The 23,959-nt window shown below is 33.0% G+C and overlaps 1 protein-coding gene across 4 annotated transcripts; it reads right to left on the bottom strand.

Moving 5' to 3' along the window:
* Positions 1-282: 282 nt before the first annotated feature.
* LOC110599938 (probable E3 ubiquitin-protein ligase XBOS32) lies at positions 283-23,280 on the bottom strand. 4 transcript variants are annotated; one of them, XM_021736577.2, is made up of 11 exons: positions 22,388-23,280; positions 21,997-22,267; positions 21,805-21,864; positions 21,648-21,719; positions 21,362-21,540; positions 21,109-21,269; positions 20,366-20,424; positions 20,222-20,268; positions 19,779-19,883; positions 18,395-18,486; positions 283-1,021 (listed from the first exon to the last, which is right to left on the bottom strand). In XM_021736577.2, exons 2-11 carry the CDS (start codon positions 22,189-22,191, stop codon positions 492-494), a joined length of 1,500 nt encoding a protein of 499 aa, XP_021592269.1. In that variant the 5' UTR covers positions 22,192-22,267; positions 22,388-23,280; the 3' UTR covers positions 283-491. The 4 variants fall into 4 exon arrangements, with proteins under 4 accessions (XP_021592269.1, XP_021592268.1, XP_021592267.1 ...); XM_021736576.2 differs by having other exon boundaries at positions 19,779-19,919; positions 21,997-22,277; positions 22,388-23,279; XM_021736575.2 differs by having other exon boundaries at positions 19,779-19,919; positions 22,388-23,278.
* Positions 23,281-23,959: the final 679 nt, after the last annotated feature.

Genomic DNA, 23,959 nt, shown 5'->3' with positions numbered 1-23,959 from the left:
AGGACGTGCGATGCGAGGACCTGCAAAGATGAGGATTTTTAGTATGGTTGACTTGATTTCTATCGCTCATTTTAAAACTTCTCCGGCAGACAAAGAAGCTGATGAGGTGCTACTAGGTTTCATAGATGCTTGTTATGCATTTATTTGTCAAATGTAATCAAAGGAAAGTGTTTGCTTTGTTGTTAAAGGGTTTGTCTTAGTTGCACCATTCAACGTATTCATATGCCTTACTAATTTTCTTTTGGTCTTTACTAATAATGAGGTCCATAGAAGGCTGCAATCTAGAGGTAAAGCCTTTGGAATCAATAACGGAATCAATATTTTAAACAACATTTAGTTTGTTTTGAGCACCAAAACCAAAGGTAAATCCTTTGATTTATTCAGGTGCTTTTAATATTTACACCCAAGATTACAAGCTTTACAAAAGGATATGGGAAAATTTCTTCAAAAGAAAAAATTTAATGAGAAAATGAAAGAATATTCAAGAAATCTCAGCTTCCAGATCCTATTGTTACATAATCGTTCAGCGCAGATAGCCAAGTCCTCCTACGCTCAGTGTCATTGCTAGAAGTGGATCTTCCAAGCCTTGGCCTTGAACATCTCACCAATTGTTCACGCAGGCTCCTGTCAATGGCAGAAGGAACTAAAGAAGGTCTTGTCTCTGGAATTCCCAAGCAACCCCTAGCATTGAATTTCATGTATGGGAACTTCTGGCAACTTAAAGAGCGGAACGAAGAAGAAAGAGGGGAAATTCTGGTGCATCCAATATCCGGCTTGCAGAGCGGAGTTATCATGGAAGTGGGTTCCGGCTCCTCGCCTGTACATGTGCAGAAGGCTAGTGACAAACTCGTTCTGGCAACCTTCACCATTGGCCTAGTTCCTGGGAGCTTCACAAATGAAACTATGCCTTGTCGACAGAGAGGACAGGCAACTGAGCCAGGAGGATCTTGAGCAACTACTGAGGTGCAAAATGAAGAACAGAGATATAACGCACACCATGTGCAGAATTCATGACCACAGCCTGCATCAATTAAAATCACACAAATTTAGCTTTTTAGTCCTTGGGATTTATTCATAAGCAAACAAGATTAACAATTGAGGTTTTAATGGCTTTTGAAATATGCCATTGCCAGGTAATGAAAATAGACCCTTGAGGAGTTTAAAGAACATTAACAAGCTCTCCGTTGTGTATATACATATTAACAACATTTGATTAGTCGATGAAAAATGATATTTAAAAATGGGAAAAAATACATTTGACGAAAAAACAAAAAGTCAACTTATTGTTATAATTGTCTGTACCATGAAATTCATAAAATTTGCATTTAGGGAAAAAAAATAGAGAATAGATACAAATATTTATTAAAAGCAAAAAGCATAAGCTAAACCAGCGAGTCTGTAAAGATCTTACGATGCCTGTCACCAACTGTATTACTTGCAGCTTTTTTAATGGACAATTTATACAGACCAGTTTCACAATGTCAGATATCCAACAACCTTCAAATAGAAAAAAGATTTCCCTTTCTTATAATTTTAGTCCACTGTTGATAAGAGGCAAGGGAATCAAAAGGAGCAAGGAAGCTCTGGATCTTCATAGGATATGGAAGAATGCAAAGGGTATTATTATCTAAAATGAGCTGGTTACAGAGAAAGCTTGCAGATTGAAAAAGGATGTATATAGTCTAAAACGATCTCCTAGAATATGGTTTGACATATTCGGCAAGGTTATAACCTCCTTTGAGTTCTCTTAGAGTAAGGTTGACCACACCCTATTTATAAAACACTATAGAGGTAGGTAAGTCATATAAACTAATTGTTTATGTTGATAATATAATGGTGGAAATAAATATAAGGAAGAAATTGTTCGATTAAAGAAATGGCTAGTACAAGAATTTGAAATTAAAGATTTGGGAAAGCCAAGGTACTTTCTCAGCATTGAGGTTGCCAAATTAGACAAAAAGGGATCTTTATTTAGTCAAAAAAAGTACGTTATTTGATTTTCCTGAAGAAATAGAAATTTTGAGGTGTAAACCAAAAAAGTCTTCTATTGAAGGAAATCATAGATTGCCAGCTGTCTAGTTGAAGAGTTAGTGGAGTTAGGAAGATATTAGAGATTGTAGGCAAATTGATTTATCTTTCACACACTAGACTAGACACAGCCTATGCAATAAGCTAACAGTCAATATATGCATGACCCTTCGGAATTTGCATTTTGAGATATATGAAATGTACCCCAAGGAGAGGACTCCTCTTCTCAAGGCATGGGCAGCTTCAGATAAAGGCTTTTATGGATGCAGATCGACAGGATCTCTTGACATAGGAGATCAAGGACAAGTGGTTGTACTTTTGTTAGCGATAATCTGGTCACTTGGAGAAACAAGAAAAAATATAACTGCTAGATCTAGTGCAGAGGCTGAATAGTAAACTATGGCTCATGGGGTTTGTGGATTATTGTGGTTATGGATGTTAATACAAGAAATGAAATTATCAAAAACAAGCGGTTTACACTTTTCTCTGATCACAAAGCTACTATTAGTGTCGTTCATAATCCAGTGTAGCATGATTGAACCAAACATATAAAGAGAAAATTGTAGATAGATTGTTGAGTATCTCTCATGCAGCTTCTAAGGACCAGTTGGTCGATGTGTCCACCAAGGGATCAAGCAGCAAAATGTTTTATACTCCTATTTTGAATATATTGTTTCCTATTTCTATTAGTTTCATGTTATTGTAGGTTTCCTTATATAGTTAGAATTGCTATGTATAAATTAAATAGGTAGAATGTGCAAAGATTGATATACACAAAAATAAACCGAGTTTTCTCCTAAATTCTGCTATTTCAATTCATCAAGAACATCACTACCAGCAAACACATTATTTGTATTACTCATGCAATCGGATCAGCCCCTCCTCTTGAGATCTAAGGGGAAGTATTACATACAAGTGAACTAGGGGAGAAGAGGAAATAGAGAATGGTTGAGATGACCAAATTAAGTCTGGAATATGAGTTGTTGACTGAAATCAATAATGAATACATATGGAAAAGGATAAAATTTAAAAGATATGGTTTTGGAGGAAAATGAAAGCGGTTACTTGGTTAAAGAACATATTACAGGCAATTATCAAGAAGCTTACCCACACAAGGCATAGATCCCCCATAAAGAAGGCTAATCAAGAATCAAAAATCATACCAGATTTGCATATTCTCCCTATAAAGAATTTTAGGAGGAATTTTTCATTTTATTCTAATTGAATTGATTTTTACAAAATTTGAGTATTTATATACAAACAATTAACTTAAATTAGAAATATTTACAATGAGAATAAAATCCTTATAATTAAGCCTAATCAGGATTCCAAAGATCTGAATCCTCTTAATTAAAAACATTCTATTTTGGTCAATATTTTCCCCTAAATTAGTGCATAAATATCACACATGCCCAACTTGCAAATTAAGGTGTAAAAGATCTTATTGTTGAGCATTTTGGTAAACACATCAGCTAACTATTCATCGAAAGTCACATGATTTAATGACACCATTTATTAACTTCTCCTTAATGAAATATCAATCAATCTCTATATGCTTCGTTCGGTCATGTTGAATTGGATTGTGAGTTATACTAATAGTAGCTTTGTTGTCATAGTACGAGAGGAGATTGTGCCTCTCCAACAATTTTAATTCCTCCAACAATCTCTGCAACCATAAGAGTTCACAAACACCTAGTGTCATTACTCTATATTTTACCTCAGCACTTGATCGAGTAACAAAACTTTATTTTTTGCTTCTCTGAATGAGAAGATTTCCTCCCACAAGACTACAGTAATCACTAGTTCACCTCCTATCATTAAGGGATCCAACCCAATCTGTATCTGTGAATGCGTGTATGCAAAGATGATTGTGTTTAGAGAATATGAGACATTTTTCAGGAGCAGACTTTAAGTATCGCGCAAAATGCGAAAAACAACTTGCATGTGAGACTCACGAGGATCATGCATAAACGAATTGACTAAGCTGACTGCATATGCTATGTTTAGTTGAATATGCGAAAGATAAATCAGTCTGCCACTAACACCAACCTCTGATATCTGCCAATATTCACTGATTCACTAATCCCTATTTGTAGCTTGTGATTACTCTCCATGAGAGTTTCTGCTAGTTTGCAGCCTAATATACCAATTTCTTCCGAAAGATCCAGAATATATTTTCTCTAAGAAATAAAGATTTCCTTTTTGATCTGGCAACCTCGATTCCCAGATCTTTAATTTCAAACTCCTAGGCCAAAAGTTTTTTCAATCGAGTCATCTCTTCAGTGTCATCCCCTATCATTACTATATCATCAACATAAACTATGAGAAAAGTAAATTTTACCCTTGTGATGTCTAATAAATAGGGTATGGTCAGCATTGCTTTGTTGATAGCCAAAGGAAACCATAGCTCTACTGAATCGATCAAACCAAAGGAAAATGACTGCTTTAACTCATACAAAGGCTTCTTTAGCCTACACACCTTTCCTCAGTAAATCCATGAGAGATTTCCATATACACTTCCTGATCCAAGTCTCCATAGAGGAATGTATTTTTCACATCAAATTGCTATAGGTCCCAGTCAAAATTGGCAATGCAAGATAGCAATACTCTGATTGAGTTCATTTTGACAACAGGGACAAATACAAATGTCTCCTGGTAAACCACTCCATAGGTTTGAGTGTATCCCTTAGTAACTAGTTTGGCATTAAATCTTTCAATTGATTTATCTGCTTTGTATTTCACAATAAACACCCATTTGCAGGCTTGAAGCCAACTGGTTTTTTTCCAGGTGGAAGAGACATCAACTCCCACGTCTCATTTTTAGCCAAAACTTTCATTTTTTCAATCATTGCTCCCTTCCAATTAGAATCTTTGAGAGCTTTCTTCCAATCCTGAGGGATAGATACAGAAGAAATAGACAACGCAAAGTCTCTATAGGATGGAGACAAAAAATTATAAGAGAGAGTTAGAAATAGAGTGCTTTATACAAAACCTAATTCCTTTTCTTTGAGTGGTTTATTTAGATCATCAATTAGCTCAAAATTTAGGAATAACTCACCAGATGAAGAAGAGGAAGATTTATGACACTAAGTAGGCTGCACAATAGCTTTTTCTGCTTCTGTTGTATCTCTTCTTGAGTATCTCCTTAAATCTGATTTATCAAAACGCCCAATTATCTTTTCCTAATCACCAATAGTCTCCCCCTGTATAGTAGTAGTCTATTCTAGAGTAAAACGCTCTAGAGTTATAGGACTAGAAATCATCTCTTTTTTCTTATTATTCCCCCCTAAAGAGATGATGGGGTAGTATTAAAGTAAGGTTCAATCCCTCTAAACATATCATCCATACTGACAAAGTATTTTTCAGATGGAGGGAGACAACACTTGTAACCTTTCTGTGTGAGATAGTACCCAACAAACACACATTTAAGAGCCCTCAAATCGAGCTTTCCGCCTGTCCTAGTATGAACAAAACACGTGCATCCAAATATTTTTGATGGAACAGTATAAACATTTTTCACTAGTAACACCTCTAAAAGGCTTTTAAAGGCAAGAAATTTGAGAGGCATTCTATTAATGAGATAAGCTACAGCTAAGACTGCATCTCTCCAATAGATTTTTGGAAGGTTCCGAGTAAAAAAAAGAGATCGAGCTACTTCCAACATGTGCCTATTTCTTTCAGCAATACCATTTTGAACACTAGTGTAAGAACAACTAGTTTGATACAGTATCTCATTAGACTCAGATAAGCAAAAAAAGGTAATCCATGTACTCTGTACCATTATCAGTTCTCAAAACTTTTATTTTAACATCAAATTGAGTACAAATCATCTTGTGAAAAGATTGAAAGCAAGAAACCACATCACTCTTTGCCTTTATCAATACTCCTACTGTTACTGGAGCGATAAGAGGTCCTTGTATACTTAGTATACTCACAAACATTACAAACTAAAGAACTACATTGAGCCTAGGAAAATAAATTAAAATAAAGTTTCTTTAAAACAAAGAAGGATGAGTGTCCTAATTTCCTGGTTGACATTCTAATTTCTTTCAAAAAGAGTCTGAGATGAATTCAAACTCAGATTCCCTTCCAACATATGTAAGTCATCGTGCAGTCTACCATTGTCAATCCTCTTCCCAGTTTGAAGGTTTTAAATAACACAATGATCAGGAAAAAAAAATTCAATTTTACAGTTAAGTGCTTTGGTGAGAGCACTAACAGATAAAAGATTAACAGGGAAACAAGGAACATGAAAAATAGAGAATAGCTTGATATTTGGAGTACAAACAATAGAACCACTACCAGAGACAGGAATGAAAAAACCATCAGCTATTTTAATAGTATTCTTCTATAGACATGGAAAATAATTAAGGAAGTCCTTTAGAGGAGCTCGTCATGTGTATTTGCGCCAAAATCAATAATTCATGGAGCAAAATCAGTAGATGAAACGAAAGAAGAAAAAAACTACCTTTTTTTTCTTTTTTCCTTGTCTGCCATTTCAAGGAGAAGACCAAACTATCTTTTTTTTTTTTTTTATCAAAACAGGTAAAGAACTATTGTTCACTAGAGAAGCAGAGGCGAAAAGGTATGGGACTGAGTTGGTCAGAGGCGCAATGTAAAGGGAGGTCGTCGGAAAGGAGTGTCATGGAAAAAGGGCACCGGAGAAGGACCTACACGCCAACACGTCAAAATGACGCTGAGACTGTGGTGGTGCGTGAGATCACGCATGTGGCTGAAATGGAGGCACGTGGCTGAAATGGAGGCACGTTGCCGGGAAAAGGCTGGAAATCCAATGGGTATTCTCCTGGTATGGGCGGTGTCAATTAACTCCCTCTATAGAGTTGCCAAGAAACTTGACCTATAAAAATTCTAACTCTGTGAACCTTATACCAAATAATATTGGCAAAACTATGATACCATGAAGAATTTTAGGAAAATTTTTTTATTCTATTTAATTAAATTGATCTTTACAAGGTTTGAGTATTTATACACAAAGAATCAACCTAAATTAGAAATATTTATAACAAGAATAAAATCTTTATAATCAAGCCCTATAACTAAGCCTAATTAGGATCCAAGGATCTAAATCCTCATAATTAAGAATTTTCTATGTTGGTCAACACTCTAACTTTTCTTCACAACATTATAGGAAATAAATATGTATAAATGTTGTATATATTAGCTTGATCTTAGGGCTCAATTTTAAGAATTATTTTTCCTTTTCCATTATGACTCTTGTATATAAATATATAATATTTCATCTAATTAAATACACACAATATATATTTGTAATGAAATTAACTACTTGATCTTTATAATTCTTACTCTAATTAAAATATCTCTCATATTCTCCAAATAGAACCATTAGGTCTTTCTGTTAAATTGATAGTCCACTAATATAACAATCAGTTAAAAGAGAGAGTATATTAAGATATTACAAAATTACCCTCATATGTCTCCAAGAAGAGATCACGCCCCTTAGTTTCTCTTCTTTACTCCTTCAATTAAACCTAGAACTCAAAGCTCAAAATTAGGAGGAAACAACATTGGAAGAAGAAGACGATAAGCACGATTTCAAGCAGAGAGTTTTGCAGTACTTCTTGCAGGAGTGGAAGGTTGTCAAATCTCTCTTTGAGAACATCGTTTTCAATGGTTGTGTCTTTAATCTCTTCTCTGTCTATAGGATTTGATTCATTGTCATTCAAAATAAATTCTAAATTCTTTCTTGACCTCAAATGGACAAGTATCAATAAGAAGAGCAATTAGACCCTTTCTTAGAAAGAGTAATCTCTCCTTTGATTTCGATTATGCATAGAAAAATGATTAAATTAATTTTTTTTGTTCCATGTGAGTTGAACCGGGTGATCATCTGTTGTTGAAGGGAGAAGATGGATTTGAAAATTTCTGCATGGAAATCTGTATTGAATTTCTCTGTTGAATTTGTGGCTCCATTTGTAATTTTTGTTCAATTTGGAATGGGGTTCAGTTGAAAATGAAGAAGAATTACAATTTTTCTATCACAGTTGCATGTTGCAGTTGATTTTTTATTTTACCCATGGAACTAAAAGGCTAAGGAAGGAGACACCAAACAAAGTAAATGTATTTTAGGGTTATGGATTTAGAAGTAATGGGATTCTAAATTGGGAATTTTTGGATGAGGAAATATTAAGTTTTTCACACAAAGTTAATGGAATTTGTTAACGATTTTTAACAGAAGGATCTAATGGTGCTATTTTGAGAATACGAGGGATATTTTAATTGGAGCTAAGAATTTTAAGAACTAAATAGTTAATTTCATTAAAACCTAGGGACTCTATAATAATTTTCCCTTTTTTTATATCTCTCAATATGGTATCAGAATAGAGAGAGAAAAAAAAGTTTTAAGTTTTCCTTTCTCTGGTCTTTCTAGTCATTAGCTATTGGAATCTAAGGTCACCGATCCAGGGTGATTAATTCACCTCACCACCCACCTGAGGAGTTGTGCAGGTAGCCGATCGGCCTATCACTAAGACCCAGTGGTTGGATCTCTAGCGAGTAACCTCCATGCGCCATAATCAATTTTCAATGCTTTCCCACATGCCGATGCATGAGAGTGCGTGCTGTCACCATCTGTTTGCCACTTCCTTTCCCAATGTCGCCTCACCTTTTCCAATGTAGTGTTGGACATTGCTGGCTGTTTGGTTCCCATCTCAGCAGTGTTTGGAAGAGTTACTTTACTTAGGTCTTCAATTCTTTTCTCTAGACCGTCTATGGTGTTTGGTTCACCTATTCAAATTGCATTTTCTGTGTTGCTATTGTGATTTTGTGGCCTTTAGTTGGCTGCTATTGTTTGGCTTGGGTTTTGTTTTGGAGCTAAACTTGAGTTTATTAGTCCCATTACATGGCAATCGCATCATCCTCCGAGAAAACTATTTTAATATCCACAGAAAGAGTTTACTCAGTTTTCTCAATATATGAAGAACTATTAAAACTTACCAATTCGTCTATTACTACTATCATGGAATCAAGTATAGCCATCTCATGTCTTGTGTCTTCCTCTATTGTGTTTTCTTCTAAATTGATCATTGGTTCTGATATTACGAATCATACAATAGATAACTCTAATTGTTGTGATAATAATCCATTTATAATAAAAGTAAAATACAAAATTTTATTGTACTTCACCCTCTCAACATAAGACTACATACATGGATAACAGTATTCCATTGTCATCAATATAATCATCAATTACAAGCTCAAGCCATCTACCTATCAACCTATTACACCCTATCAATCCCACGCTATAAAATGCTAATAGTAAATATACTAGTTATTTCCCCCTCAGTCTCCTCCAAAAAAAATTCAATATATTTACTATAACTATATTATACACCACAAGGGTGCCTTCAAATGCATAAGCAAGACTCTTCTCCACCTTAAGCCAATATATTGATTATTCCTCTCAGTCTCCTCTGAATATTCCAACATATTTACGATTACAATACATCACAATAGGCAAGAGCCCCTTTCCACAATAGGCAAAAGCCAAATACTCTTTCAACCATACTCCTTTTTATAGTGTTAAACCTTTAGTCTTCTCTAGGAATAACTTAATATATTTACTATAATTATATTATACACCACAAAAGATGCCTTCATCTGTATGAGCAAAGTTCTTCTCCACCTTAGGCTGAAACCTCTTTCACTATAATAAATTGCTCATAGTAAATATATTGATTAGTCTCCTCTAAGTATTCCAATATATTTACTATAACTACAACACACCACAATAGACAAGAGCCCCTTTCTACAATGGACAAGAGCCAAATACTATTTCAATTATACTCCTTTTTAGTGTTAGACCCTTCAATTTTAATCTAATTAGGAATCTTATCCAGGAATAACGTATAAATAAGATACCTATCCTATTTAATCCTCTACCGATTGAGGAACAAACCTTATACTCTAACTAGAAAAAATTATCTCACTAGAATTAAGAGTTATAAATATAAAAATATCTACCTTGATTCAAAATCCACCTACCATAGCATACCTCGAATGTCTTCAATCATCAAACCTTCGTACTTGAGCTTGAACTCTTCAAATCTTCATACTTGAACTTGAACCCTTCTAACCTTCATGATCACAATAGTACTGTAGCTAAGTCTCATGGCTCCACCTCAATTTTCTATCCATCATTATTAACATCACGAACCTCAGCTCTGATACCAATTTGTTCGGATAGTCATCCACATATAATAAAAGTACAACACAAAATTTTGACCTAGTTCACCCTCTCAACATAAGGCTACATTCATGGATTCCAATCTTCCACTATCATCAATATAATCATCAATTACAAGCTCAAGCCATCTACCCATCAACCTATTACACCTTATGAATCGCACACAATAAAATGCTCATAGTAAATATATTAATTATTTCCTCTCAGTCTCCTCTAAGAAAAACCCAATATATTTACTATAACTATATTGTACACCACAAGGGTGCCTTCAAATGCATGGGTAAAATACTTCTCCACCTTAAGCCAAAACCTCTCTATCGCTACAATAAATAGCTCATAGAAAATATATTGATTATTCTCTCTCAGTCTCCTCTAAGAATAACCTGGCTCCACCTCTATTTTGTATTAATCATTATTGACATCACGAACCTCAGATACAAATTTGTTGTGATAGTCATCCACGTATAATAAAAGTAAAACACAAAATTTTAACTTAGTTCACCCTCTTAACATAAGGCCTACATCCATGGACATCAATCTTCCACTATCATCAATATAATCATCAATTACAATCTCAAGCCATCTACCTATCAACATATTACACCCTATCAATAGCTACACGAATCTGGTGGTAGCCCGACTTTAAATCCAACTTAAAAAAAAAAAAAGAGCCCCACACAATTTATCAAGCATTTCGTGAATTACCGAAATGGCACAGCGGTCTGGTATGGTAGCTTTGTCCAATTGGCGATAATCCACATAGAAACGCCAACTGTCATCCTTCTTTCTTACAAGCAAAACTGGACTGGAAAAAGGGCTACAACATCCATATATAATAAAAGTAAAACATAAATTTTTAACGTGATTCACCCTTTCAACACAGGGCTATATTTACGGATATCCATTTTCCACTATCATCAATATAATCATCAATTACAAGCTAAAGTTATCGACCCATCAACCTATTACACCCTATCAATCCCATACTACAAATTGTTCATAGTAAATATGTCAGTTATTCCCTTTCAATCTCTTTTAGGAATAACTCAATATATTTACTATAACCGTATTATCTACCATAAGGGGTGCCTTCAACTGTATAGACAAAACCCTTCTCCACCTTAGGTCAAGCCTCTCTCACACTACAATAAACTGCTCATAGTAAATATATTGATCATTCCCTCTGTTGCCTCTAGGAATAACCTAATATATTAACTATTATTAAAATATACTACGATGGGCAAGAGCCCTTTTCCACAATAGGCAAGAGCCAAATATTCTTTCAACCATACTCTTATTTATATTGTTAGACCCTTCAATCCTAATCTAATTAAGAATCCCATCCAAAAATAGCATATAAATAAGATATTTATCTCATTTAATCCTTCACCTATTGAGGAATAAATCTTACACTCTAGTTAGAAAGAGTATCCCACTAGGCTTACAAGTCATAAATATAACAATCTCTACCTTGACTCAAAATCCATCTACCATAATATACCTCGAATGTCTTTAATCATCAAATCTTTGTACTTGAGCTTGAACCCTCCAAATATTCATGCTTGAGCTTGAACCTTTCAAATCTTCGTGGCCTTCATGATCATAAAAGCATAACGACTACCACCTCAATTTTGTATTAATCATTATTGATATCATGAGCTTTTTGACACAACGAACCTCAACTCTGATCCCAATTTGTTATGATAATTATCCACATATAATAAAAGTAAAATATAAAATTTCAATGTGGTTCTTCAACCATTATCAATTACAAGTTCAAGTCATCTTATTTACCCATCAACCCACCACACCCTATCAATTATACATTACAAACTGCTCATAGTAAATATATTAGTTTTTCTCTCTGTCTCCTCTAAAAATAATCCATTGTATTTACTATAGTTATAATATACACTACAAGCAATGTCAATTGCACGGACAAATTCCTTCTCCACCTTAAACCGAAGCCTCTCTCTCGCTATAATAAACAGCTCATATTAAATATGCTGATTATTCCTTCTCAATCTCCTCTAGTAATAACCCAATATATTTACTATTAACTATAATACACCACGATGGGCAAGAGCCCCTTTTCACAATAGATGAGTCATATACTCTTTCAACTATACTCCTATTTATAGTATTAGACGCTTTAGTCCTAATTTAATTAGGAATCTCATCTAGGAATAACATATATATAAGGTATCTACCCCATTTAATCCTCCATCTATTGAAGAATAAATCTTTCACTTTAATTAGAAAAGAATATCCCACTAGGATTATAAGTCATAAATATAAAACTAATCTATTATCTGTTTTCCAATCCCACACAACTTCATTGCCTGTTATTTTAGCTGGTGGATCTACCTCAGGTGTCATAGGCCCTAGAATTGTAAATCCTAGGCCATCCATATCTTTCTCATTTGTTTTATGTTTGCCTCGATTCTCCTTAATTTGCTTTCTGTAGTAAACTTACTCAAGTCTTAAATTGTTCTCATTTTTTTCCCGATTGTTGTGTTTTTCAAGGTTTGACAATGAAGCATATCACTGAATGAGATCATGAGTCTGGAGGTCTTTATGTTCTTTATGAAAAGGTATCAAAGTCTTTTGTATATTCTCGTAATTCAACTCTTTTTTAAATTCATTGTCGATTAGGACATCTATCCTTACCTACCTTAAAGAAATTGTGCCCTCAATTCTAGTCATTATCAAGTTTAGAGTGTGACTCGTGTCAGTTTGCTAAATATCGCTATTTACTTTTAGTTGCTAGAATTAATAAACGAGTATCAACTCCTTTTATGCAAGTACATTCTGATATTTGGGATCCATGTTCTATTATTTCTAAACCTGGATTTAAGTATTGTATTATGTTTATTGATAATTATTCTTTGTTACTTTGGTTGTACTTGATGAAGAATTGTTCAGAACTATTTTCTGTTTTTTGTACCTTTTGTTTTGAAATTAAAACTCAGTTTAATGTCTCTTTGTGTGTATTTCAAAGTGATAATAACAAAGAATACTTTTCAAAAACATTCGCAGCACTTCTCTTTCAAATGTCTCTATATGACAGAGAATGGGTTTCTTTTTTCATCAGCCTTCTTGTCTTCTTGTGTCGATACACCATTAAAAAGATGGTATTGTCGAAAGAAAAAATTGGTATCTTCTTGAGGTTGCTAGAGCACTTCTCTTTCAAATGAAAGTTCCAAAGAATTATGGGCAGATGTAGTTTCTACTAGGGCTGTGCACAGTTCCTGAGGGTCCCGAACCAAACCGAAGAACCGTACCGAACTGAAACCAAAACAAAAAAGAATCGATGGTGTAGGAACCAAACCGAATTTATTTAGATATTTGGTTCTGGTCCTAGTTCTTTATCAAGAACAGTACCGGAACCATATCAGATCCGTACCGAACTGAAATCGTGTATATATATATAAATATATAATTAATTTATTGTGATACTATAATTCTAATATATAGTTTCAATAATATATTTTATATATCATGTAATTTCAATAAAATTACACATATAATTACAATATTGTTTAATTATTATATATTTCTTACCATTTTATTTATCCAATTTAATTAGTTGATTATTATTTGTTCTATTTAAATAGATTACATATGTATATATAATATAAACTAATAGAATTATACTATTAGAATATAAAATTACTAAAATAATTATATATATGTATGCATATGTATTTATAATTGTTATATAATAACAATACAAAATTGTTACATCTTTTAGTCACTTGTCAATTATCAAATATTTATAATGATATAATTTAACTAATTTCATTAGTTAATTAAAGTTCATCCTATCTAAATAGATTATGTATACACTACCTCAATATTAATAGAATTATATTAACAAAATATAAATTGCTAAAATAATTATATATTGATTGATATATGTATAAGAATATAATTCAATTAATTTAATTCATTAATTATACTTCATTCTATTTAAATAAATTATATTATACATTATCTCCATATTAATAGAATATAAATTATAAAAATCAACCACATATATATGTATATGTACATTATTACTCCTATATATATATATATAATTGTTAACTAGATTATATATATTAATAAAATATAATTTGATAAAATTACAAACAAATTAAATTAAAATAATTGTGACTATTTAAAAAAAATTATTAAGTTAAACTATGTAATTTTAGATACTGCTTAGTTTTAGATAAAACTATATAGTTTTGTTATAAAAAATAAAGAAAATTAAATAAATTTGCAACATATCAAAGAAATGATAAAAGCTCGTTTAGTTTAAGATTATATAATCATTAACTAGATTATATATATTAATAAAATATAATTTGATAAAATTAGAAATAAATTAAATTAAAATAATTGTGATTATTTAAAAAAAATACTATTAAGTTAAACTATATAATTTTAGATACTACACAGTTTTAGATAAAACTACATAGTTTTGTTATAAAAAATAAAGGAAACAAAACAAATTTGCAACATACTAAAGGAATGATAAAAGCTCGTTTAGTTTGAGTTTGTTTAGTTTGAGTTTGTTTAGTTTGAGTTTATTTCTTGTGAAAATATTACAACAAAAATTTTTAGAAGCTCTATTGGGAGTTTTCTTCTTTTTTTTTTAAGAGTTTGAAAATTATAATAGAAAAACTATATTATGTTTGGTTATTTAGTGCCTTGATATATTTTAGATGGAAATATTTTATTATAGGAACCGATGACTATACTGAAACTGAAATTGAAATAACTAGAATCGAACTAAAATTGAACGCATGTACCAAAATTCGATTCTGGTTCTGATTAAAAAAAATTAAAGGAACCGACTTTCTATTCCAGTTCCAGCTCCTGTAAGAAATCGTCTCGGAACGGCACATCCCTAGTTTCTACAATATGTTCTTTTATTGTGATATCCCTTAAAATATTATATTTTCTTCTAAATCTATATTACCTTTGAATCTCGTATCTTTGACTGTACATGTTTTGTTCGTGATATTCATTCACATGTCTAAATTGGATCCAAAATCACTTAAGTGTGTTTTTCTTGGATATTCTTGGTTTCAAATGGGAAATCGTTACTTCTCTCCAAAACTTAATCGTTATCTCGTGCCTGGTGATTTTACCTTCTTTGATCTACTCCTTTATTTCCTTTATCATCTATTTGTGAGACTCAGGAGGAGGAAGATGATCTCTTAGTTTACATCGCTCATCCTTTGCCTAGCCTTTAGAATTCCTATGCTCCTTTTGTTACCGTAGATCATCCTCCCATTGTTCATGTTTAATTTAAGCGAATGGAGATTCTCGACTCAGATCCCACTACTAGCTTCTTGTCAGCAAATCATGCTCCAATCATTCCTCCTCAGTCTGATTTAGACTTTCCCATATTACTCTTCGTAAAGGTAAAGAGTTCTTGCATCTATCATATATTATCTTTTGTCTCTCATAATTAATTATCCTCTTCCTCTCATTGTTTTACAACTTCACTAGAGTTTCGGTCTCTAAAACTATTAGAGAGGCTTTATTCCATCCTGACTAGCATGCTGCAACAGAGGAGGAAATGGCAGCTTTGGACAATAACAGTACTTGGAAACTAGTATCCTTGCTCCCAGGAAAGCGAGCAATTAGTTGTAAATGGGTATTCAAGGTGATATTAAATTTTGATAGGTCTATTGCGCGTCTCAAGACCTGTTTAGTTACCGAAAGTTATGCTCAAACTATGGGATGATTGACTACTCTAACATTTTCTTTTCAGTTGCCAAATTGGCTTCTATTCAATTGTTTGTTTCCTTGGTAGCTAGCCTTTGCACCAACTGGACATAAAAAATGCTTTTCTGCATGGTGATCTTCAAGAAGAAGTCTATATTGAGCAACCACCTGAGAGAAAGCCAAACAAGGTTTGTAGACTTTGAAAATCTCTATGGCTTAAAACAGAGCCCTTGTGCATGGTTTGGCCGGTTTAGTGAGGTGGTCCAATAGTTTCATATGTAGATAAGTAAGTGTACTCACTTAGTATTTTATAAAAACTCAGATGGTGTGTTAATCCAACTCATAGTATATGTGGATGATATCATTATTAGCAGAAGTGATGTTGCAGATATTATATCTCTAAAAAGTTTCTTAAGTTACAATTTCATACGAAAGATTTGACCTCCTTGAAGTATTTTGATAAAGGAATTGACAAAAAGAACTAAAAACAACATAGAAATTAAATGGAATGGCAGTAGAAATAGGAAGATCTGTATTGAATTCTCATCTTCAATACACGCCAAACAGTTATACTGAGGAGAAGAGGCTCTCCCCAATCAGAATTTCTGCTCCAATTTTACAATTCCCAAAAACATGAGATCATGATTCTTGGTCTTATTCTATTTATAGCTTAGGCACATGCCACCTCACTGCACAAGCTATAATATTCTATGTAACTAACTTTGCCCCACATTTTTTTAATCCTTCTTTACCCTTCGAGAATAAACCACTCATGTGCCTTTAGCCCTCCGTTTATTCTTGGTTGCCTCAACATTTGTATCATATTTCTCGGGTATTGAGGTTATGCAGTATAAGAAAGGCATTTTCTTATTCCAAAGAAAATGCGATATTAATTTATTGGCAAAATGGGAAAGTTGGGTGCTAAACCTTATTATGCATCAATGATCCCGAATCTTTAACTTACTATAGAAGATTTATAGGTAAGCTGAATTATATAATGGTAGCTCATCCTAATATTGCATATTCAGTTGGTGTGGTGAGTCAGGTCATGTCCTCTCCTACTATTGCTTATTGGAACATTTTGAGACAGATTCTTTGCTACTTGAAAGGAGATCCAAGATGCGGTCTCTTCTACGGTAATCATAGACACTCAAATATTGAATGTTTTTTTGTAGACAAGGCAAGTTCAAAGGTTGATAGGAAATCGACAACAGGATACTATATTTTTGTGAAAGGTAATCCAGTCTCATGGAGAAGTAAGAAGCAAAATGTGGTCTATGTCTAGTGTCAAATTAGGATATCATTATATCAAGTTACAGGATAAGTTATATGTGAAGTTTTGTGAGTGTGTCAAGGTTGGTTTCAAGAATTCGGTGTCTGTTAAATTGTGGTGTAATAATCAAACAGCTATCCATATTACTTTTAACCTAGTATTTTATGAGCGGACCAAGCATATCAAGATTGATTGTCAATTTGTTCGTGAAAAGGTACAACAAAAAATAATCTCAACAGGATATATCAAGACTGGAGATCAATTAGAGGTGGGACTTAAGTTGATTATATATGTAACAAGTTACCAACTTGAGGGGAAATGTTAGGAAGTAAACATGTATAGATATTGTATATATTAGCTTGATTTTAGGGATTATTTTCCTTTCCATTATGACTCTAGTCTTGTATATAAATATGTAATACTTCATCTACTGAAATACACAATACGTATTTTTTCCATCTCGCAACACTTTATATTCTCCCCTTCTTGTTTCTTTATCATTTTCATCTTTGTCCTTCTATTTCTTATTTTCTTTGAGCTGAACCCCTGTTTTTACGGTTTCTAGCTGATAGCTTTTTTTTTTTTTTTTTGCAAAATATGACCCTAAAAAACAAGCAGTTTTAAGTAACTTCATGAGGAACAAGTTGGGCTACTCCTTCCAGTCAACGACTTTGTGTGCATATTGGATTTCCATCCAACAAAACATTAGCATATGCTGAGAACTCTAGACCCATCATATACATAATGAAATAAAATCAATAACTAATCCAACAAATAGGTAAAATAAGACATGCAAGCAACTGAAAAGACTCGCAAAGGGTTACATACATTAGACTATTACTCTAAATAAAATAGAAGCAGAGCCATAATATGTAATGTAAATAAAAAATTCCACCAAATAGAAGTTCTGAGGACAGAATCCCGAGATGGTCCTATTGACTACTCTTAGGCTCAAATCTACAACCCCAATCGTTGCAAGCTCGTGATGTTTAACTTGCACCTAGGCAATGGCCTTCAGAAACTATAGATCTAAAAATAGTGTTAAATTAAGTTTGTCTTTTCTCATAAACTGTGCAGTCTGATGACATTAGTTTTCACAAGCATAATGGAATATTGGACATTATTAGATATGAAAAGTAACTTGCCTTCTGCAGCAACTGTGCATGTCCTTTCCAAACAAACAACACATGGATCTTGGCATGTTGGTAGTAAATCATCATTCCTCCATCCATATTCTCTGGAAATGCCCCAAGAAAAGAAGTCAGTTTGATATATAGCCACTCTATTCCACATGTTAACTTGTCATCAGTGTATTAAGCATACTAAATGATACACTGACAAAATTGTTATAACACAAAAACATGTGATCTACATTTCTTGAACTCCTTCCCACTGTATTATGCCTAAAGTTCTCCATGAGATAGCTGTAAACTCAACAGATATTTTTGTTGTACATGCTCATTTATTTGATTCACACAACAAGCAGTTCCCCTAAATCATATCAGTGGCTCAAGGACACAGATACAGACTAAGTGCACAACAAAAGGATAAGTAAAATTACTCGGTTAAATTACAGTTTCAGTGATGATTACAATAAAGGTTGTGCGACATAAAACATGTACCTGACCCCATGGAACATGTACAGTAGGTTAGAAACATAAAAGACATGAGTCTTAAAAAGGCCGTGAAAAAGACCCTATATGTAGATTTTCACTTGGCAAATTCTAATAAATGTCCCACTTTCCCATGATCTTCTTCATGGATTAATGCTAATCGGCAAAGGTTTTACTTGCCTCTCTGCTTTTTCTGAGCCACATTTCACTTAGGCCACTAGAGATAACAATTCCACAAGACAATAAGGTGCATTTGGTGTGAGGTATAGGGCAATATGGAATGAGCGGGAAGAAGACAACATAGGACAAGACATATAATTGTCCAGTCTTGTGTTATGGAGAAGATAAATTAATTATATAAAATAATTGTTAATATTTAAAAAGCTATATAAATATTATATTAGTTAATAAATATATTTAATATAATAAATCATTATGATAAATAAATAATATTAAATAAGAATACTTCAAAAACAATCAATTTATTTTTGTTAATGATATTGACAAAAGTTATAAAATTTCCTTATATTATTATTTTATTGATTCTTAGTATATATATATATATGTATATATATTAGATTCTTGTCCCATGTGACAAAACAAGCTAACACATAATAAGTGAAGGGGCAGAAAATAAGAGATTGGACTGGACTGGACAGGACATATATCCAATCTTTTGTGTCCAATTGATGCACCAAACAGACAAGGAAAAATGGTCCTGTCCTATCATGTTCAGTCCACTTAATCAAATGCACCCAGGATGAAAAGAAGCTCCCAAGGAAGTGTTCAAAAACTTAATAGTTCAACTGAGTTGAGGATAAAAATTTCAATATTCATAATTAGGATGCATATAGCATGGTCCTGGTTGACGCAATAACATATAGCCAATGCACTATTACAGTCAAAACATACTCACCTAGCAATTTTGACAATGCTCATAAGCGGGAGAGATAGATATGGTGAAGGAGACATTTGTATCTGGTGTTCTAACTGGGTGCTAAGTATTTCCTCAAGTTCATTTCTATGCCACGAACGAGCAACCATTAAAGGAGTCCAGCTTTAGAGAAAAAAAGAAATAAGAAATAAATTGACAATCTTCAATTGATAAAGACTACCAGCATATAGACAATATGCTTAATCCCATAAATATTAAGCTACAACCAATAGTCTCCATGAACTGGACTTGGATATGAAATGGTAAGTGGTCCTTTCTAGGGTACAAGATCTGTCCCCAAGATGATCATGTTGTCAAAATAAAAAGATCTTTTGAACACATGAACTAGCTCCTAAAAGCCAACTTTTGCACATGCAATGTGATTTCCCATTATATTTTCAGCAGTAAACATGGTGGATGCATACCCATTCGCATTTACAGCAGTCAGACTGGCACCACTGGCAATCAAAATCTGAAAAAAGAAAAAAAAAATGAACATGGTACAGTTTCATCATTGTTGCAACGTCATGACAGAATTTAGATTAATTCTTCTTTAATAAGAAACATACATGACAACATTGTGCATTTCCACCACACGCAGCATAATGAAGAGGTGTGCTTCCAGCACCTGAAAAGACCGGCATACAACTTTACAAAGATGTTAACTGCAATGCTGCTAAAGATTCAATCCACACTAATGGTAGCCTTGAGTCAATAACTTGCATCCATCCTTGACAGCATTAAAAAATTAGTTGTTCTATTGGTAAATCTGTGTAGGCTCTAACATTATCAAGCAGCTTAGTCTATTTTAAATTCACATTGATAGTTTAGCAATGTAGTTGAGAATTATAAATTACACAACCAACTCAAATATTAAGCCCTAACATCAAACTAGATGAGGTAAGCTATATAATCCTTTTTAGCCATTCAGTTGTTTTTAGGAGTTAAAGACCAATTCTACATCAATATTCAATTTTAAATCTTTTGCCACTACTTCCCTCCATGTCTTTACCCATTTCACTCCTCATTCCTTTGTCAATAATTTATCAATTTGCAAATCAAATCCAGTTTAGAAGCCTCTTAACAACTATCCAAACAGGGAAAGAATGCATTTAACGGTGGTTATGAAGTTTTTAATCTAGTGTCCATGTCAGAGAAGAAATGGTGTCAATGTCAAAGTAATATCCAATAAAATCAAAAATAAGAATAACTAAAAAGCACCTCCACCACTGTTTGACTAAAATTCAGAAAATTCATGAACAAGTAATGGACATTGATCGTAAATTGACAATACAAAAAATAATGGTAATACCTATGAGATCAATTGTAGTTCCATCTTCCACAGTGACCTCAGAAACAGAAGCTCCTAAGTCCAAGAGTAATTGCACAGTTTCAACATGCCCATTTAGTGCTGCCATATGCAGAGCAGTGATGCCTCCATCAGCAGTTCTATTGATTACCTCATGGAGAGCACTGATGCAAGCAAAATGGCACAATAGCAATTTAGAACAGTTTTACATAAAAAAGCTAATCCCAAAAGTGAGAAAGCTTAGAATTAGGAGTACCCTTCATCTAACTCAGTGATTGATCCATTTCTGTTTGATCTTTCCTTCAATATGTTCCAAGAATCAGCGATTCTACTAGGTATGTAATCTGCAAGGAGGAGGCGTATGCAACGAGAATGACCATTCAAAGCAGCCAAGTGGAGTGCAGTACCCCCATTAAGATAATCTGATCTGTGAATCTATATTCCAGGATTTCACAAACTTGTCACAATCTTATTTTTAAAGTCATTTAAAATATTCACGATCAACATGATAAGGACGAATAAATCAAGTGTAAAATACTTACGTTGGCTTTAAAGAGCACCAAAATGAGAACAACCTCCCAGTGACCATGTTGACAAGCTTGCATCAAAGCAGTCTGTTTACCCAATGAAAAATTCAATGCTTTATTATTTCATACTAATGAAAATCTGGAAAATTTAGTGAGGCAACGAAAACAATACCTGACCGCGATAATTCCTCAGATTAATATCAACTCCAGACTCGATCAATAGAGACACGATCTGAAAACATGTAAAAAAGAAAAAGGAATAAAGAAAATAAACACAATTAAAAGGTTTAAAGTGACTCATATATAAATTATTCTCAACCTCAATACAAGAGATCTAGCCGACATGATTGAAAATATAAAATACCTCATGGTGACCTTGAGCTGCAGAGTAGTGAAGTGGAGAATTTCGAACCCCAAATGTGGAGTACCTCGCAAGCCTTGGATTATATTCCAACAAGGCCTTGGCTTCTTGAAGATCTCCATCTCTTGCTGCAGAAACTAAACGTTCCCCGGATGCAGAACAACCGAAAGAATTACCCATGATACTTAGAAATTTCATGATTTTTAGCTCCACAGGAAAGTATTCTGATCAAATGTAACCGCAAAAGGGTCTTTAAATCCTCAGCTCCTTCAAACTATATAAAGCTTGTCAGAATGAAAACAGAAGAAAGGGAAAATTTAGAAAAGAAAAATAAAAAGGAGAAGGTAAATTCCTGGGTATCTACCAAACGAACAACCACCCAAAGCTCACTTACTTATCAAAGAATTGGTTGCAACGGTCAGAATCTCACTGACTACTGATGTGAATTCTCAGAGAGAAGGACTCCTGTTGACATCCAAAGGAAAGAACAAAAGAGGGGCTCTTTCCAACTGATTATTAATTTAAGCGGAAAAAATTGCAAAAGAAATTGCAATCTGAATGGCGACCCTTCATGGGTTTGTTAAAGTATTTCTCGTGAACTTCGAGAAACCCAACAAACATTAGAATACAACAATGAAATCCAAATCAATTTTCAACACCATCCAATTTACTCATTCACTCTCTCACCAAATTTCATAAAACAAATAATTTCCTCTTAAAGAGGACGACCTTTGGACTTTCAAAACAAAACATCAATGTCTCCTACCCTTTACCCACTTCCAGAAATTTCTCAAAGAATCAAAATCTCCAAGGCCCCATTTCCCGATTTCCTTGAAAGAATCAAAATCTTCAATGGGTATTAAAGAAATATTCAATACCACGTCCCCAATTTTACCTCCTGGAAAAGAAATGCGAACCCACATCCATATTTACAATGAAGAATCAAATTCTCTCATCCCCATCTCCAAATTTGCAAGACCTGTAAAAACCCAGATCAAGTATCTCCCCTCTGCCCAGAGATACCGATCAAAATGAAATTGACCCCGCGGGTACCATAAGTAATCCGAAAGAATGTGTAGACTAAAAGAGGAAAATACTTGCTAATTATCTGGCGAAGTTATAATTTAGCAAAATTGAAAACTGTTAGAGCAGAGAGATAATTAAAAAAATGGAAAACAGCGACTTTTAACTGCAACCTCAACCAACAGAAGAATAGAGAATTTTAGATAATGCATGAAAGGCGCGTTTGGCAGGACGTAGGAAATCATTCTTTGTCCAATCAACTTCTGTTCTGTCGTGCAGGGAACTCTTTTATTTTTTTTTTATTTTTACCGTTGGTAGCCTGAGCATGAACTGAACTTTAAAAAATAATAATAATAAAAATCAAGAAATAAAAATCGAACGCCCAAAATTTTTAATCAAACTGGATATCGGTTCTGTTCGGTTTATAGAGAACCGATCTTATTAAAATTCTGCCGGTGGATTTAGTAACGCTGTTAAATTTGTTTTTTATTTTTCAAAAAGTGGACACAGCTTTTAAATTTTATTATTTATTTTTTAAAAACCATTTTATATAAAAATAATTTATAAATTTTTATAGCAATAAAGTATTTTTTTAAATAAAATATAAATAATTTTATAAATAATTGTATATAAAAATAAAATAAAATTATTTTTATAAAATATATAATATTATAATAAAAAATTACTATTTATTCATTAATTAGTTTTTTAATTTTAAAAATAAATTAAAATATTATTAAAATTTTAAAAATTTATTAAAAAATCTACTAATTAATTTATTCATTAAGTTTAATAATTAAATATTATAAAAATAAAAAATATAATTTAATCTGATATAAAAAAACTCACTAATTAATCGATTGATTTTAAAAAATATATTCAAATATCTTTTAAAAATATACTAATTAATATTTTTATTAATTTTAATTGTTAAGTGTTATAA

This window comes from Manihot esculenta, chromosome 14 (genome assembly GCF_001659605.2).
Source record: "Manihot esculenta cultivar AM560-2 chromosome 14, M.esculenta_v8, whole genome shotgun sequence".
NCBI classification, from domain to species: domain Eukaryota; kingdom Viridiplantae; phylum Streptophyta; class Magnoliopsida; order Malpighiales; family Euphorbiaceae; genus Manihot; species Manihot esculenta.
Note: the sequence above shows the minus strand (reverse complement) of the source record. Positions and strands in the feature narration are given on the sequence as shown.

Coding starts and splice junctions, on each gene's coding strand:
- LOC110599938 (XM_043950132.1), bottom strand. CDS start 22,191: ATGAAATTTCTAAGTATCATGGGTAATTCTTTCGGTTGTTCTGCATCC. Junction 21,541..21,647: donor TGGTGCTCTTTAAAGCCAAC/GTAAGTATTTTA, acceptor CCTGGAATATAG/ATTCACAGATCAGATTATCT. Junction 19,920..20,221: donor ACTGCTGTAAATGCGAATGG/GTATGCATCCAC, acceptor TTTTCTCTAAAG/CTGGACTCCTTTAATGGTTG.